Source organism: Hippoglossus hippoglossus, chromosome 5, assembly GCF_009819705.1.
Source record: "Hippoglossus hippoglossus isolate fHipHip1 chromosome 5, fHipHip1.pri, whole genome shotgun sequence".
NCBI classification, from domain to species: Eukaryota; Metazoa; Chordata; class Actinopteri; order Pleuronectiformes; family Pleuronectidae; genus Hippoglossus; species Hippoglossus hippoglossus.
Genome location: NC_047155.1, coordinates 13,702,376 through 13,722,017, shown reverse-complemented (window position 1 = coordinate 13,722,017; position 19,642 = coordinate 13,702,376). Strand labels below are relative to the sequence as shown.

The 19,642-nt window shown below is 41.9% G+C and overlaps 1 protein-coding gene across 1 annotated transcript in view; it reads right to left on the bottom strand.

Annotated features, from left to right (window-relative positions):
• The window catches only part of bsnb (bassoon (presynaptic cytomatrix protein) b), a 61,480-nt gene that overhangs the window by 9,589 nt on the left and 32,249 nt on the right, over positions 1 to 19,642 (bottom strand). The window contains exons 4-5 of the mRNA XM_034584927.1: positions 9,013 to 9,813; positions 1,437 to 7,718 (exon numbers count right to left, since the gene is read on the bottom strand). Coding sequence (XP_034440818.1) covers positions 1,437 to 7,718; positions 9,013 to 9,813 — 7,083 coding nt within the window. The remainder of the gene's footprint in view (positions 1 to 1,436; positions 7,719 to 9,012; positions 9,814 to 19,642) is intronic.

The following is a 19,642-nucleotide window of genomic DNA, read 5'->3' as shown; positions in this document are numbered from 1 at the left end:
ACTTATTGCTAATTGACCTATGTACTATGGGAGCATCAGCTCCATCACTAGTTAAATTAACACTGATTGATTTTAATTTTATTGTATCAATTAAAATGTTGTTTAAATGAAACCAAATACACTAAGGGACCTTTTTTGATTTTATGCCTGATTAACAACGTTATGGGAAATGTTTCAAATGGAAGTGGCAGTCAGTGTAGTCAACATAAAGAACCTCTATTATCTAATAATACTGCAAGGGAAAACACTAAGGGGTAGAATTCAATCACTTTACATGTTATAATTTTTATAATGTTCATAATGTTGTGACTGCAGTAAATTAAATATTAGTCAAATATGTCTCTACTAGTATCAATAGGTTTGTTTTACCTGGCAACATTTGCTGAATGTAGGATTCATAAATGTCAGAATAATTTCAAATTGAAATAAAACAAAGAAAAATAATAATAGACATCAGAGTTTAATGAAACAATTGTGTTTTGAGTCTTTTAATTGCCTTCAAATTTATTTTCAGGCATTTATTAGTTTTCCCAGTGCTCCTCTGATCAAAAACCCACAGTATCTGTCTTCTTTATTAATACTAAGAAATGTTTACATGCCATGCGGGTAAGAACAGTCAAACATTACAAACTACAACACATCTATGCTAGTCTGCTACTTACAAAATAGTTGTGTTGAGTAGATCCATTGAGATTGTGTTAAGTATCCACAAGAGAACCATGTAATAAGTGCTACCACTAAAGATTTGAGGTGCAAATGTGGAAAAATCTGAAATCCGACTTCTATGTTTCCTACTCAAGACTAATTTTGGTCTGAGTGCAGAGCAATAATAATTTATTTTGACCAGCTGCTAACAATCAGTAAGAGAGCAAAGCACCATCAGGGTTGCTCCACATTGCATCTCCCCCTGGCAACTCTTTAGGCTTGGCCAAATATAGAAGACAGTGAGAGAGAGAGAGGGACTGAAAGAATGGAAAGGTAGAAGATTAGGGAGGCGATACAGGAGAAGAGGATGATGGGAAAATCTTTTCTGGCAAGAACAGCTGCTCTCATGAGAGCATGCTGTCACTTTGTTGATGCCAGATCCTGTCCACATGAAGCATCCTGCATGTACATATATTTGTTTTATAATTTGTTCTTTCTGCCATCAAACATATTACTTCTACATTACTATATATTGTAAATTATCAGCAAATACATATATGTTGTACAAAAGGGGAAAAGTCTCCATGGGAGACCGAGGACATTATCCCAGATTTGAGGATTTTAAGATGTAATTTATGCAATATGCACTGTATATTTTTTTTTGAAGAAACCACTATATATTTTCTCAGGTGGTTGCATTTCTAAAACATAGATATTTCTTCTGAATATATTGTTGGTAAGCATTCATACAAGTGGTACATTTTCCTAATGAAAAAGTTATGGTTTCATACCTGGCTGTTGGATACAGCTTGCTGATGATATGGTGAAAACCTGTTCTTGGCAGGATCCTCTGATGTTGGGCTGAGAGGCTTGGGATCTGACATGGAGCGCTGCACACTTTTTATGGGTCTTGGTAGAGTCTGGTGGCGTTGAGGTGATTCAGCAGTGAAGGCCTTCTGCTGGGGTGTAACATGGGCCTTGTTGAGTTTCTCCTGGGAGGCAAACGTTGTCTCTAACATACGATGAGGAGACAATGGAGATACAGGCGAGTATAGCACCTGGGGAGATTTTGGGGGGTGGCGAGATGGAGACTCATTTTGTTGCTGCTGATAGCCAATTTCCAGGGGGTCTGGTTTCCTCCTCTCAAACTTAGCAACTCCTTGGAGTCTAGGAGAGGTTTGATCTGATGTGTTTGCACCTACGATATGCAGACTGGTGGAGTATGGACTGATTGTTGTAGGGACACTCAGTTGAGGGGTGACCACACCCTGAGAATGAGACTCTGGTTCTGTCTGGCAGGCCAGACTCTCTCCTTTGTGGGTTCTTTCAGGGGCGGCTATATAATGTAACAGGTCAACCTTTGAGGTTTCTGCCATTGTTATGTGGATTGCAGGTGAAACTCTGCCTAGCTGGTCTGACTCTGTCTGGCAAGAGGAATCATTTGTGGTCTGGATAGCTATACTTGCAGAAGCCACTTTAGATAACCCTTCTGATTTAGTCTCACCACTGGATTCAGAGTGTTTGGATACACGTGATCGCCTGCGCCTCACTGGTTGCTGCTCCCATTCTCCCTGGTCCTCCTCATCAGTCTGCACACTACAGTCCGCAATACGCCTTGTTCTCCTACGCCTGTTCATGAATCTGTCCTCCCCATCTTCGTCATCTGTTTGCACACAGCTGTCTGTAATCCTCCTCACTGAGTCCTCCTCTGAGCCATCCCTCAGCCGAGGCATTGAATTCTGCTTTTTCATAATCTTGGAATCAGCCTGTTTGTCGCTGCTCCTCAAAGACATTTCAGAGGCTGAACTATGAATAGGGCGAGCGGCCATCACGGCTTGGACGACATGTCCATCCTGCCAAAATTGAACACTCTGTCCTTCTTGTTGAATAACTCTTCCACTCTGATCACATATAATGAAGCCTTGAGGGGCCCCTCCTCCAACAACTACCCCTTGAATAGCACCCTGGGCAGATGTAGCTGCTACTGCCGCTGCTGATGCTGCCGCTGCCTCTACTGCTGCAGCAGCAGCTGCTGTCTCCACTGCTGCCGTCTTTTGCCTTTTCTGCTCCTCCAGTTGCTGCTGGAGCTGCTGCTGCAGAGACTGAATTTGTTCAAGTTGCATTCTTTGTTGGGCTAGTTGTTCTCTTTGCATAATAAGTTGTGTCTCCCGCTCTGCTTGTTGTTGGTGTAGTACTTGCTGTTTGATTGTCTGCAGTTCTTGAATCTCACGCTGAACAATTAATTGTTCTTTTTCTCTGTGGCGCTGGAGCTCCATGCGATCTCTTTCAAGCTCCTCGTGTAGGCGCAGCTGGCGTACTTTTTCCAGTTCAACTCTCTCTCGCTCTAGCTGCAGCACATGCTCTTGTTGCTGACTAAGTTTCTCATCTTCCTTACTTTTCTGTGCATCTATGGGAGGAGAAAGTTTGGACTTCTGTGTAAGGGCAGTACCTTGGGGTGTCACTTGTTGGCCCTGAGGCAGAACTAATGGTGGCTGTTGACTGATGGCTTGAACTTGAGGTTGGGTTTGAGTCAAAGATAAAGGTTCAGTTTGAGCAGGTAACTGCTGTGGCTGCATTTGAGCCTGAACTGGCTGGACAGATGGATGTTGGCCTTGAGCATGAGAAAGAGCTGCAGCACATTGATTGTGGTCTATCTGCTGATCTGCTATGGTTTGCAAACCATGTGCTGGTAGATTTTGTGCTCCTAAGTGGGCTGCTGGTTGGCTTGGTGGCATGGGTGCAGCAGTTTGCGGTGCAACTGTAGTTAAAGGCTTTCCAAGGTACATTGGACTTTCCTGGTGTGAGCTGTTTGCAGCAGTCACACTTCCTGATGGTGAAACTGAAGTAGAATACTGGCTCGGAGTAGGGTAAGAATATGGTCCCTCTGTGGACAGAGGCATTCTAGGAGTCACTTGAGGCAACCTGGTAAGACTAGCCAATGGTACAGCTGTAACACCTGTAGGGTATGGTCTATAAATTCCTCTAGGCATGGGTAGCAGAACAGAGGAAGGCTGTGTGGTAATTGGCAAGGTAGAGGCGATAGGAGTGTTTATTGTGGAATATATCATACCATCACCTCCCCTCATAGCAGCAGGGTACAAGGCGCGGATACTTGCTTGTCTAGCATTTATTAAGTTTGTTAGGGTTTGGCCATTTGCCGTTGGTCTTCCATCGGGGCCATACAGTAGGTTTGCTCTTATTGACGCTAAGCTTTGCTGAAGATTAAGCCTAGCTAAAGGTCCACCCCTTCCAGCCCCATATGCTACCACTTCAGGGTTATTTCCATACCTGCTGCCAAAGTGGTCCACTGAGTTCAGAGCTGCACACATTCGACTAATTTCCCTAGCAGTGGTTGCACTGTAATGAGCCAGATTGGAGTCCTGCGATCCTGATAGGTCACGTGAAGTGTAGGCATAATCCGAATTAATATTTGACATGGAGCCGTATCGGCGAAGGGGTAATGAAGGGGCAGTAAAATCCCCTTGGTGACGCAAGTCTGTGTAAGAACCATACTGAGCTCCAATGCCAATATATCCATCATAAGCCTGATTCATGCTACTTAGATCTACTGCAAGACCTCCCTGGACGTTGCTTGGATAGTGACCAGCATCAGGCATGGAAGGGAGATTATTGTCAGACATTGAGGGTTGTATTCTTCCCAAGGGGAGCAAAGGTGGTTGATATGGTTTATGTTCCTCTGTCACTCCTTGTGTAGCTTGAGGTGGCTGGTGTTTTTGTTGGCTGTAGTGTGATGGAAGGGGAGGGTGGGCTGCTTGAGAGGTTTCAGTGGTGGGGGTTTTATCGGAGGATACCGTTGTTGGCCTCTGAGAGAATGACCCTGAACAGGATCCAGCAAAGGGCAATTTGTAAACAACATCACAACAAGCCACTTGGTTTTCTGGTTTAATCTGGCCCGTGAGATCCAAGACCTGAGGAGGGGGAGGAGGTTCCTCGTGTTTTACCAGCTGAGTCACTGTACTGCCCTGTGATGTGTTACTCTCATCAATTTGCACCATCATAACATGGGGTTTGCCTGTGGACAAGTTCATTACTGTAGGCTTATTTTTGAGCTCTAAGGCAACTCCACCATACATTTCATGGGGAGCATTAGAAGCAGTAGCCCCAGACACTGAAGGGGGAGCTGGGGGGGATACTCTAGGTATGGCACTCGTAGTCACTACAGACTGGTTATTGCTTGTCTGGCTTACTACAAGGTCTTTTTTCATTAGTAGTGGCTGGACCTGATTAGCTAAATTGTAACGAGCAAAGGAGGATTGTTGATGGTGCTGCTGGAGCTGCTGCTCAAGAAGTTGTTGCTGCTGCAGGAGCTTCTGCTGCTGTAACTGCAATTGTTGCTGTTGTATGCCTAGGTTCTCCAGGCAGGCATCGATTTTGGGAATAGATGGGTCAGTAATCTGAGGCTTATTCTGGGTTAAACAAACAGCTGATCCAACCCCCTGCCCCAGATCCACTCGATTTTGCAAAGGATCTCCATACACCACTGGCTGCTTTGATGGGGACATGAATGCTGAACCTGCAACTGTGACACTAACTGTGGTCGGTGTAGATACAGAGACATACGGTTGCTCTTGGGCATTTAGGTTCATAATAAGAGGCTGCACTGCTGTGTGTCGACTAGATGGCTGCTCTGCTCCTAAAGAGTATCTTCTTGTGTCAGTGGCAAGGGATGTTAGGTCCATCCCCTGGTCTGTCATTATAATTGGGGCAGGCCTCACTGGGGCTCTCAAATCCACTACATTACTGCTTGCATGTGTTTGGCCCTGACCCACAACATTTTCCATAGATCCACGACCATGTGAACTTGCGGTCACTGTGCTAATACCAACATTTACTTTTTCAAAACTTTGAACCATCTGTGAAGAATGTTTAGGAGACTGCTGCAATGGATACATTTGTGGTGATGTTGGAGAACTTGTTGAAGAAGGCTGGGAGCTATACAATGTTTTACAACTGATCTGTGTTGGTGATGACAAAGGGGAAGTGGACGAATTTACAGTTAGTGGCTTTGCTGGACTAGTTGTTTCAGACCCTAGGGTTATTACCATCACTGGTGAATCTTGAGAGGAACGCTGTCGTGCAAGGCGTGGGGAAATTGCTCTTTGAGGTACCTGAGCTCCTTGGGAGGCTGTAGCTGATGTAGGACCACCAGGCAAGGTAGGCAGCTGCCTACCACTACTACCAGTGGGTCGCACAGATGGCATATGTGTTGGACTTTGTGCTGGAGAAGTGGTGGGGGAAACTGGGGGACTGGGACCTTTGAAAAGGGAAAAGACTTTGGAGGTTAGGGAGGATGTGCCAGAGTCAGCTGATGCCTGTGTTGGCCTCTGAGTGCCTGCTCTGCTGCCGGCAGGCACTGTGCTACCTGTTTGTCGAGTTGTGGCAGTCTGACTGACTTGGGTTTTGGTTGTGGCAACTCCAACAACACCTTCAATTTTGGCACTCTGTGTCATCATCCTATTTTGTGTTTCTTTCGATAGATGCTGTGCTGCATGAATTCCTGGGATTCTTGGATCACATCCTGATGTCGAAAAGGACATTGGTGCAGTTACTTGTGTTGGACTTGAGCCAGGGGTTAGGACAGCTCCTGCTTCAAGGTGATGTTTACCATCAGGCTGAGAGGCACCTTTCTGCTGATTAACTGTTTGTCCTTGCCTCTGCATAAGCTGGGCTTTCTTCATCATCTCCTCATAAACCTCCTCTGCACTTTTTAGTGTTTTATCAGATGGTGAAATTGCTGATGTCTTTTCTGTAGGAGAGTAGAGTGAAGTGAAGGTTGGGAGGTTATATTCATTTCCTGTTTTGTAAAGCTTTCCACCAATCATCTCAAAGCCCTCTGCCTCAGAGTCCATAGATGGTGAGTATTCAGAACAAGATGATCTGTGAAGCTCCTCCATCTCTGCAGCCTGTCTCAGTTCTTCTGTTGGCGATGCATCCTCAATGGGTGAAAGATTACTGGGGGGAGTTTTGGATCTTTCTCTGCGTCTCTGTGCCCGTAGCTCCTCTTTATCCCTTTTTGTTTTTCGAGCAGTACTTCTGATCCTCTGTTGCTCTAGATCTCTCATCTGCTCCTGTTCTCTAAGTAGTTCTTCCTCCTCTCTGAGCTCATCCTCCTCAGATGAGTCCTCTATTGTGGGCAGCAGTGGCCCATGAGAACGATGTCGAGCTTTTCTCTGTTGCTTTGCCTCTTCTAGTCTTGCCCTGCGACTAGGGCTACTGTCACTGTCGTCCTCCATGGATGATACAGATGTGGGGGATGTTCCAGAGGTGTAGCTGGGAGTGGTGGCAGGCAGAGTTGATGAATATTCCCCCTTGGACCGCTCCTCTGGAGAACCAGTCAGACTCTCCATCTCTAGCTCTGGTTCTCGTAGGTCATGTTCGGTACTGAGTTCCATGTCTCGGTTGGTGTTATTCAGCTCAATAGTCTTAAAGCGTCGAAGACCTCCGGCCATTACAACATCTTCCTCTTCATTGGCATTGTATGCGCCCTCTGATCCCTTGGTGTCATCCTCAAAACTATTAGAATGGTGGGAGAGCCGTCGTCTCTCTTTGCTTCCATCCCCACTGGTTCGATGTGCCTTTTTAGTCTTCTGGTTTCCATATTCCTCCAACTCTTCTTCATCAGCACTCATCTCCATAATTTGCCTCCTCATGAACTCCTCATCCGTTATTTCTTTATGTGACTTCTTTTGTCTTACTGGCAATGGCGAGAGACCACTTTCACTGCTGTCCTCCACATAATCATGGCGAAGCTTACAACTGAGGTCATCCTCTGATTCATCCCTTGCTGCATCATCATCAGGACTGTAGTCCCGGCCCTGTCCAACTGACAGTGAATGTGGCCTGAGCTTATGATCTGAGGTGGTCTTTGACCCTAGCAGAGGCTTCATTGAGCTTTCTAGCTTGGTGATTTCTGAGGGGATGGAAGCACCTCTTTCACTCAGCTTGATTCCTTCTTCTCGGATCTGACCTATAATTTCCCCTTGAGAGCTGGAGATTCCATCTGAAGAGTATCCAGTGTCACTTAAACTCTGCATACTTGATTTGTTGGAATCCTAAAGAAGAAGAGAAAGAGAGATGTAAGATTAAAAAAAGGAATTTTTTTTCTCACAAATCACCTCATGGCAAGGTCTATTACATGCCTGCATGTAACTACACACACATCATCAGTGATATATTTACGAGCATTTTCAGATAATAGGGGCGTAAAATGTATTTAATGGGCCTAATACAGATGAAATAGTCGCTAATACTAACATATTAGATAATAATTACATTGCAAAGAACAAACACTTATTCAAAAATACACATTTAGTAACACTGTAGGCTAAAATCAACCCAAATATGTACATTGTTTTGTACTTTGGTATCAGAAATAAGGCAAATTAGATAACAGATACCACAGCAACATTTTCATTCATGTACATTTGTCATCCTGAAAAGAAAGCTAAATAAATCTCAAACTTTAAGTTATATATATATATATATAAACAACATTCACAGCAGGTTAATTAGTGTGAATCCTAAATGAAGAATTATTTCGGCCTGTTTTAAGAATTTAAACTAAAGATTTATTATATTGATTTGGGTTGAGTTTGCCTTTAAATGTTTTGTACACACAGATGAATAAATACAAACTGACACACAGTGAATATAACAGACAGCTGAAGATACAAACACCTACAGACAAATGTCATTTGGTTACATGCTTGATTGCCATTTCTGATGCATTCTCCATTGCATTCTTCGAACCATTGAAGAATAACGAACATGCTTAGAATGCTTAAAATATCATCACAACGTGTCACATTTAAAAAAAAAACTTGCATTTGATACAGGTAAAATAAAAGTGTACAAGGTTGAAGACAATGATGATGGTGAAGAAAATTACCCTGAAAGGAAGTCATTTCAATAAAGGCACGTTTATGTTATGATGAAGTACTAATATGTAATAACTGCTATTACATTATAAGGAATACAAGCTGATGATAAATACTACTATCTAAATTTGGTATTGCTGAGGGTAAACAATAAGATAAAAATGTTGATGGTATAATGATTTGGTGATTATGAAAAAGTAAAATAGGAAGAACAATATTGCTAATAATAACACTGAATGAAACATGATAACTTCAAAAAATCATAATCAAGAAAGAATAAAACAAGAAAGATCACAACATGGTTAAAATAATAAGGCTTTTATGATGATAATGGTGGTGGCAATGTTTTAGATGATGATGCTGTCAATGAGGATGATACGGTTGATGATGGTGAGAATGATGGTTACAAAAAATTAAAAAGGCGAATCAAGAGTAACAGGTGAAGGCGAAGATGTTGCAGGTAGCTCACTTCATGGTGTCTTGACTTCTGTGCATCTTCAGCTATCTTCATGTCCTTGGCTGAAGGGGCCGTCTCTGACAATGCCTTCTTCTGTGAGGGCTTGACGTCTTCTTTGACAGATTTAGATGCAACTTTATTCTTCTCCTGGCTCTGCAGCTGTTTGCGGGCCTGGTTGTTACCTGTGGGTTTAGACTGAGTGGGTGCTGTTTTTGAAAGGGATGGAGAAGCCTTAGCATGGTTGGGTGTGGCTTTACCAGGGGTGGATGAAACCTTGGCACCAACAGGATGAGAAGGGCCCTTTGCCTGAGCTGAGGGCTGAGCAGGTCCCTTTGTATGGGTCGGCCCTTTGGCCTGGCTCGGGCCCTTTACTTGGTTTGCAGACTGAACAGGCCCTTTGCTTTGCGCATGTGACTGATTAGGACCTTTCATTTGAGGACCCTTACTCTGAGCTGTGGGTTGTGTTGTGCCCTTAGTTTGGGAAGCTGACTGAGTTGAACCTTTGTTTTGAAGAACAGGTTGGGCAGAACCCTTGGTTTGAGGGGAAGCTTGGGTAAGCCCCTTTGCTTGTGGGGCAGGCCCTGCCTGTTTCACAGGAGAGAGGGGGCCACTTACTTGGGGACCCGCTGGTTTCTGCAGTTGTTGCCTAGGCCCTGAGAGTTGATTGGGCCCTTTCTGCTGAGAGGGTTGTTGATTAGCTGTTGCAGGTGGTCGGGGAGATCCAACGGGTTGTGCAGCAGGAGCTGGGATATCTCCCAAGCTTCCTGACAAGGCCCTCTGCGTCTGGCAGTTCAAGCACAGCCATTCTTTCTTCTGGAAAACAATCACAGAGAGAGCACATATCAGCAATTCTGAAATGAAGTAATCAGAATAATCTGACAAACTATCAGCAAAATAAAACTTTTTCTTTAGAGTTATCTATATTCCACCTGGTGCCAACAATACGAAAACAAAATGGTTAACTGTTTAAACAGCAGCAATCTGGTGAAGTACTTGTATGCTCAACATTTGTGTTTACTTTGATATTGGCACTGTGATAACACATTTATGATAATTGATAGGTAAGGAAATATAAATGTTTCTGTGAGGGTTAAATTAATAGGGCCAGAGAGTCGTTGCTTTATAAACAGTCATGGGGTGCCAAGGACTCCGTATGATGAGTCAGAACAACTGAATATTTGATGGCCTGTCCAAACAAGGGCTTTCATCTCTTCTAGAAGACTTAATCATTCGACAGCATTAAGCTCTCTCGAACAGAGTACGCAGAGGAAGAGTGTGGTGTGAATACAAATTGACACATCTGCTATAAGAACATAGCGTCGTGAGACCTGTTACTGAGTCTAAAGCAAATCTTTTATCTGCAACAGCAGAATTCATTCCTCACAATCACTGAGCTGTATGTTTGGAGGTAGTTATATGTCCTGAAACAACAACAAAAAAGTCGGGCACAAAAGCCATTGGAAGCCCGGACATTAACATAAGCAGATTCAATTTCAGGTCAATGCAGAAGATCAATGACGCTGCTCAATGAAAAGAACCAGATATACTGTATTGGAGGTAAAGGAAAGCTGAAGACAGAGGTGGCTGCACCATGTTTGTAATGCAGCCCTCCATATCTACGATAATTATCTGTGCCTCGGGCGTGAAGCGGGAGCGTTCGTGTGTCGCCGACTCATACAACAAAACAAATTACCTCATAAACACCTTTATTACTGATTACCATCTGCCCATTAAATCACTTCTTTTATTGGTGTCACACTTCAAAAGAATAAATACAGAAGATGGAATTCAACAACATGCCCAGGAGTGGCTACTAAATATAAACAATGCAGGTGTTCAGTGACTGTATCAGTGGGCGACTTAACTGCAGTTCAAACAGTCAAGATGCCAGAGAGGGCTGCAAATAAATATTATTATAAGTTATTATTTATGACGGACATACGTCTTCATCATGTTGCAACTTTTAAATGCATCTTCACAAATGTACTTTGTGAAGTTATTAGGCTTGTGTTACTTCTGTCAAATCTCTGACACAGGCGGTGTCCTAAAGAAGACTTATCTGCCTGGATGATATAAATAATTGAGAAAAGACAACAGCGCAAGTAAGACAAAGAGAGGGAGAGACAGAGTGACAACGTGTCCTGATAGGACCCTGCGAGCTAAATGTTAGGAACCTTATTGTAGAGACCCCAGAGACCAGCATCTGGCAGATACACTTATGTCTCCAGATAAGATCTGAGTAGGACACAGTTTGTCTCTATTTTCACTTTGTGCTAAACCTGTGTAGAGAAACGGATCAGGCTAGTGACCTCACTGAAAGGTGGATGTGGACATCACAGAATATTTCTACTATATGTCCAGTAACTGATTTCTGTAGTAATCAATAATAGAATAAAATAAAATCTATACACAAGGGTCTGACACCTGCTGAAGTGGGGGGTGAGAAACAAAGCTACAGCAAAGAATTTACAAGAAAAGGGATGAGAAGGAGGATGGAGAAAGAAAGAGGATGAAGATGGTGAAGATAATGGCCACAATAAATAATATGTACTATATGTGCTCCTTAATTTATTAATTTGTGAATATCTTTCACAGGCTATTGATAGGGGGCTGCTATTGCATGTCTGTCTCATTGAGAAACAAAACAGAGAATCACAAATATCTCATAATCATTTCTAAAGTGTAACCACTGCAGAAAGTATACATTGTATGTAGAATGAAAACGCTCATATATCAGGTATGAAAACCAACTCAGTCACACAGACCTGACATATTATGACCTTATTAAGTTTTCATGTTGGCCAACAGTAACCAAAGTACACACCCGGCAGACAGAGAGCAACATTATCACCACACTGGAGTTGTGTTTCTGGCCCCCTGTCAAATTTCAGCCCCATAATCAGTGGATTTTAGCCGTGGGTTGGTCATCAACAAATAAAGAAGAAACTATCAGGTTATTTAGCCTGTTCGATGATTCTTCAGCAGCCAGCTAACCTTGTCTGCTGTTTGGTGCTGAGCAGGTACAATGTTCAGACAGTAGGTTTATTTAAGACAGCTTTACCAAAAAACTGCTGACTGCTGCTCACTAAAAGTGTTGAAGACAAAGTTTTTTGGAAACGTCGCTATGGATATATAGTTTCTTTAAAAGTTGCACATGCCATAAGCTGAACAAAGCCTGGTTAAATCACACCTAGAGCATCATACACTACAGAGCAGTGCCACCGATGGCTACAACACAACATGCAAAGAACCTTATGATACCTCAATTAGAGCCATTATGCAACAAGAGTGTTGAATTATGCAACAAGCCGCTCTGTTAGAGATGATGCAATCTGATTCATGAATACTGCGAAAATATGCTATTGACCATGAATAATGCTGCAGCAACGTTAAGATTAGTGCTGGCAGCAACAACATTTTTCAGCATAAAAGCAGATTAAATAAGAGCCTGTTTGCCAGTTTAACAACCTTTCAAGGATGTTAAAAACTCATAGCGGCTGTTAGAGCTGTGCTATAACTTCACCCACTTAGTTTGACAAAGTGACATTCCTAAATACAACAAGCTGCCAAAACCAAACATAATATAACTCAGTGAAGACAGATATGGTTGCTACATTGGAAATTGTTGTTGTCATTGATGCTATTTTTCCGCTGAAGATACAAACACTTTCTACAAATCCTACAGGAATCAGTTGTCTCAACTGAGACCACGGAATGTGGACGGAGCCATTGGCACAGCAAACAGACAGGCTTGCTTTGTTTTGATCTCTCTCAAGTGCTCTACTGACAGGCTATATATAAACAGGTGCAGGACTTTTTTGAAATAACCATCTGTGTTGGTTCTTTCAAAAATAAAAAAAAGTGAGACAGAAAACTACGGCAGCTTTGCAACAATATAAACACTGAAATGCAGTGCACACATATGATCACATTACCACCCCTTCTAAAAACTCTACTTCTACCTTCCTCAAAGCCACATCCAATAAACTTTGAAAAGGTTTTCAGGATGGGCCATAAATGTAAAATCTAATTAGATATTTAAATTAGATACTAATATAGATATTAAGATATATTTAGATATTTTTCATCCATGGAGCGGCTTTCTTCCTGCCATGTTGGCACTGCCAAACTCCCCTCTTTGCTCCTGAATCAGCATAACATCACTGCGTGGGTGAAAGGGAGAGAGGAGCAAGGCCAAACCGGAGCTGGGAGTAGCAAATTATTCATGTAGAGTGCTTTAGCATGTACAGCAGTGAGCAGAAAGGGCTGTGCTTCCCACATCTACCCACACTGTGTGGAGAAAATCAGGTCCGTATAGAGGACTGAGCCTCCGAGAGAGGCCTTAAACGCACCCTGAACACTGCACACTGAATACTTCAAGCGCTCAATACATCAAAATTGAACAGCAGCTATAACTACAAAAAAAAAAAATTGTTTGAATTCTAAAACTTAAAAGTGACCTGGACCTCTCACTTTTTGTGTTTTAGGGAATTCACTGTTGGTGCGTTTGTGTGTGTGTGTGTGTGTGTGTGTGTGTGTGTGTGTGTGTGTGTGTGTGTGTGTGTGTGTGTGTGTGTGTGTGTGTCACATGGCAGCAGCAGGCTCAGTTTGTTACTGAGCTCATGTCGTTAGTGAATTGGTAAACTCATTAAATGGCAGGAGGTTAACTTGTCTGCTCGGTGGAGAGTGTACTTAACCTTGGCTCCGAACTGCAACTCAGCGGCCGCTGACAAGACTACATACTGACTGTAATCTGTCAATCGTATTTGAAGCATTTAGTGTCTGTTCTTATTCACTGCAACATTTAATGAGTCAAACTAAGTGTTCAGCATCTCGTTTGACAAAAAATGTGACAGAACATACAGTTTTTGATGGAAAGCCTCCCTCTAATAGTCTTTCCTGCAGTACAGCTAGGGCATTGATGGGTCTATTGCATATCCAATCAAATTGTCAATATGCCAAATTTAACAGGAAAATGTTTGACTTGAGCTTCAGTAAATTGCTTCAGCTACTGGCCTGTCTGCCGGCCTGTCCTTATTCAATCCATCTATTCTGTGCCGGAAGAAAACTGTAATTCTGTGGTGGCCCCGAGAGCTCAATGCACTGCACAATGCACCTCACATGCACACTTTAATGATTAAAAAACAAAAAAATGTTACATGTTTGTTAATAGTTATGATGTTATATTATTAATAATAATGTTACTGGTAAAGATGTCTATGGGGTGTAATATTGTAGCAAATGTGTACATGAATCTGTAAAAGTTTTCTTTGACATTTACGAATCTAAGGACAAGGACGAGCACAGATTGAGATTCTTGTTTTAAAATTCTTCAAACACATTTCGGAAATTTGAATCCATGTGGTTTCTCTGTTTGCACGTGCTTTCTGCAGCAGCAGCGCATTCAGCTCATGGGGAATCCAAAACCTTGAAACACACTCCAACTGTCTTTTCCACAGCTGTAGACACTGTATCTGCAGTAAAATGAGCTCTAGTTAAGCTCAATAATGGTGCGGCAAGGTTTGAATTGTTAGGTCAAAACAAAATTGTTTTCTGTTGCGTTCGGTGAAATAACAAATGTTTTTTGGGGGATTTCTACATGCAGTTTGCTACATTGCCAAGAGTCCATCTGCCATAACAGACAAGAGTGGATAGTGTGAACCGCAGCAGTGTAGTGTTGCTCCATCCAGTCAGCTGACAGCCGGAAAAGCTGCCCTTTCACTGTGGAAATAATGAGAGATTGAACACTGCAGGTTACCACAAGGAAAAGGTCAGAGAGATTGATCCCTTTCTCATAGATTGATCGCATTCTCAGAGGAGCTTGCTGAGACATTACAGCCCTGATTACTCACACAATGTGTATGCGTGTGTGTGTGTGTGTGTGTGTGTGTGTGTGTGTGTGTGTGTGTGTGTGTGTGTGTGTGTGTGTGTGTGTGTGTGAGAGAGAGAGTGCACGTACTATACTGTATGCAAGTGTGTGCAACCTTGAGTGCATTAGTGCACAAGCGTCAGTCCAGTGTCTATTTGATTGTGGTTGGATTCAGATTTAACAAATTATGGAATGAATGACACCAAGAAAAGAATGAAGAAAACAGTTTGTTAATTATCCAGGCAGCAAACCCCTAATGACACCACAGCTAAAAGCAGGTCTGTGAATGACAAATGAAAAGAACATCTTTGTGGCTCATTTGATTAAGAAATGTTCCACCCTGAATTAAAATCCCACCTTGTTTACCATCTCTCTCGGTTTGGAATGATCCCATAAAGGCCTATGATGCTCAAATGTAATGGAGCAAGACGACCAAGTACTCCACAGCAGGAGATGAACTTCAGGCTATAAAAAGGTGTTCCTGGAGCTGTTAAAAACAACAGCTATGAAGTACAAAAAGTAGCTGACTTACTTCAGGCAAACTTTTCAGAAAAAGGAAAAAATGAACTACAAACTACTGCAGGGTGTCTTTTAAAAGAGGATTTCAAGCACCCGTGATTGTTTGATTTCTGTAGTTACCGAGATACTTCCAAATGTACAAGATAAAAAAAATAAGATATCACAATCATACAAACATTAGGGCTCCAACTAATTAGTTTCATTATTGTTTAATGTGGTGATTCTCTTCTAAATTATTCACATATTGAACAGTCTGAACTGTCAATATAAGTCTCTAAGAGTCTGAGGTTATAAATCAAATTCTCTTGTTTTGTGTGACCAACAGTCAAAACCACAAAATATTCATTTTACAATAATATAAAACCGAGACAAGCAGGAGAGGCTTGAAATGCTGAAATCTGCATTTTTCACATTTTTGAAAGGAAAACAAAACACTGAATTAAAGTGGTTCCCATTATTTTTCTGTTAATCTGCAAACTGTTTAGGTTAAATAAAAATAAACAATATTCAATTAATTTCATTATTTAAACCTTGGTACACTCAAGCACCAAACTTAAACCTGTAATGTACAAAATTGAGGAAAAGAAAGACTGAGGGAAAGCTTTAACATTTCCTGCCCATGGAGGGAGCCAGAGAGTGCAGATATTCATGGAGTCCCGTGGGAGCACACACACCCACACATCAACATGAATGCACACAAAAGAGGACACTGCACTTACAAAAGCAGATTCAAGCCTCCTGCTAAATATTGCACTTGGTGTAGGCTACATATTCAACACCAACCATTGAAAACAATTTTAGCTCTTATACCGTGCGCCAGTGGCAGTCACACCCCTCTGCCCCACTTTTCCTCATGCATATTTACATATATATATATATATATATATATATATATATATATATACACATACATACACACACACGGATATTTTTGAAATGCTGGCCGGAAAATTGTGGAAACATGTGCAGGCTGACGTACTGCTTGTAACCTACACAACCTCAGTATTCCTGACAACTGTCAGTCATGTCACAGTGAGAGTCTGTCCCCTGCATGGCTCCTCTGCCAGGAACCAGACCACAAACTGTGAGTAGGAAATGTCAGCTGTCATTAAATGCAGTCAGGATACCTCACTCAGATACAGAATATATACACAGTAAGTGTTCATTACCAGGAAAGAGAGGACGCTCATTTCCCACGTTTCAGGTTGTCTTTAAGAAAACACAGGTTCTACAGATCTGAATGGTCGTTGTGGCAGGTGCGTAGGTGGGAGCAGACACATATGCAGAAGAAGAGACACCCACACACTTCTTCACTGGCTCAGTAAAGAACCAGAGTAATGTGCAGGAGTCTTTCCCTCTTCAGAAAGCGAAAGTTCAACATTTCAATGGTAGATGGCTAAAGTATCAGCGAAAGACTTGAATGTAATACTTTTTCATGCCACAATGAAAAACATGATTGTAAGAGAAATGTTAAGCCATGTAACAAAAGACAGATAATAACTTTCTGCAGGGAAACACAACTAGAAACACAGTGTGTGACGGCTGTGGTTGTGGAGTTACAGCGGGTCGTCCACTAACAGAAAGGTTTTAGTTTCGATCCCAGTATCCCCCATTCTGCATGCCAAAATGTCCCTGGGCAAGGTACTGAATCCCAAATTGTACCGATAATGCGCGAGTGATGTATGATAGAGAAAGTGTTGCACATAGATGTATGAATATGTGTGTTAATGGCAAAACTGTACTGCAAAGCATTTTGAGTGGACATCAAGACTAGAAAAGTACAATGTAAATATATACCGGCCATTTACCATGTTTAATCCCCCCCCCCCCCAAAGAACTTCCTCTTAATTCAACAACAGCTTTCATATTTTTCCCCATCAACACAATCTCAGTCATCACTTTAATATAACTTATTTTAACCAATGCACAACAGAAGGGACGGACTATGATCAAGATAGCAAAAAGAAGTCAAACAAAGAGGATAAGTTCGATAACAACAAAAGACAGAAGTGGTCGTAATAATCCTTCAAGTTCTGCGTGTTACAGAGATTAATGAGGCGTTCGACAGAGGTGGTCATAATCAATTTGTATCAAGTGAAGGTCAGGGAAGCAGAGGGTCAGTGTGAATTATTAACCACCTTGTGCACATAGGGGCGTGCTGCCAAGCAGGTGTGAATGGGGTGAGCTTAAGGTGAGTGGGGAAATATGTCACCTGGAACATGCATAGATAGAAAGAAGAAGAGCTCGAGCCCCCGCTGCTCTCCCTCCTGGAGAGGTAGTGCCCTTCTTCTGGGGTGTTTTCATTAAATATATAAATAAATAAATTGCCTTTTATGCCCTTATGATAACTAAATGGTAAATGGAGTAGAAGTGCACAGAGTGGTACATGTATTTCAATATTTCTTTAGAATTGAAAAAGTACTCATATAGGCAGAGGCCTATAATGTATATATGTATATTTATATACCTATTCAATTATATACCTATTTATATACCTATTCAATTATCTGCCACTATAGCAACTGTACATTACTATATGTCACAAAACGTGTGGTGCCCAGACATGAAGTCACACACTTTGAATAACAGCAAAGAAGCTCAAGAACATCTACGCACACGTTAAGTTTGAATACTGCGACACTAGTAATGTTTACTATTAAGTCACTCTATACATCACCATACCAGGTCAATCCTGTTTTCAGTGAAGTGAAATTCAAAAAGAAAATCCATCTATTCAAGTCCTGTCCGGTCCCTTTATCAGTGGTATCCATTTCCATTGGGGACAGTCTGAATGAGCAGTGGTTTAAGAGGCTGGGCAAAGCATGAGTGAGCACATGTCACAGTAGAGTGCCATGCTGTGCCAGGCTGCGCCGCGCCACGCCACACCACGGCTGTGACAGGTCAGTAAGAGTCAGCAGGTATATAGGTCAATCCCCTGGGACTCCTTCGATGGAGACACGTGGTCAGGACTGTGGATTAGAGAGGAAATGAAGGATCATCCAGGCAGCAAGGGGGCCTCAACTATAGTCACAGCCTCTCCAATACAGTGTTAACACAGTGCATTACAGGTGAATACACAAAATACTGTATTACGATCATCAGACAGTACTTGCACTGTACTGTTGTGACTGAACACTCCCTCCTCTACATCATGGTCACTGAACTTACTTATTTAAACTATGGATTTGCCTCCTGATCTGCACTACAATGTATCGTGATCTTTCCTGACCCATATTACATTGAGGAAGTTTTGAGGAAATCTGTAGAGTTGTTATTCTGTAAGATTGCTTACAAACAAATAAAGAGAGAGATGGATGCGCCATATCTCTCCATGTTAAGGGAACAACAAAACAGAGGTAATAATTGTACAATATAGAATAAAAATGTGCAATACAGAATGTTCAAATTAAATATTAACCCATCAATATATTGTTCAAATCGAAAGTTTATAAAAACCACAAAGAGTAAAAGAGTACATTTATTCAAAATGCACTAATTAATTCATAAATAATTGATTTAAATAATCTATTTAAAATCTGTAGTCAAAAAATAAATAATAGAACTTACAAATTGAATTACGGACACAGATTTTAATCATGAATTTAAAAGGGCAATTTCCTTTCCAATGTGCATTTCCATTTCCTGCTTTTCCTTTTCCCATTAGCCATAAGATTTGCTGAGTCATTTTGATTCACCCTTTAGCTATACTCTATTTAGCCTTTCTCTGGCACTTTGGACCTTGTGCTGGTGAGCTAACACAGTGCGAGTCAGGTGGTCTGGGGTGTGTGTGTGTGTGTGTGTGTGTGTGTGTGTGTGTGTGTGTGTGTGTGTGTGTGTGTGTGTGTGTGTGTGTGTGTGTCAGCTGTTTCAATGGGAGCGCAACAGTTGCCCTCTTTTTTACCCAGCATACACTGGGGCTAACCAGACTGGTGAGACTGTCATGCCCCATTTGGGGGCAATCGATGTTCAACTATGACACTGTATGAAACACAAAGAGGTTTTCTATATTGATTCAGACATAGTTGGATTGTGAATGATATTTTTATTTGGGCCGATTTCCATTATGAGAAAGACCTAGGGTGCCTTTAAAGCACAGTGTTTGTTATTCTCTATCATCATTAATGAAAAGATGGTCGCAAAACAGTACAATTTGAGATTTGTATGAAACTTTCATTTAGCCAACATTGATATTCAAGAATGTCCCGGACAAGGACGACTTCACATACGGGACTTGTACGACAGCATTCAAAGAAA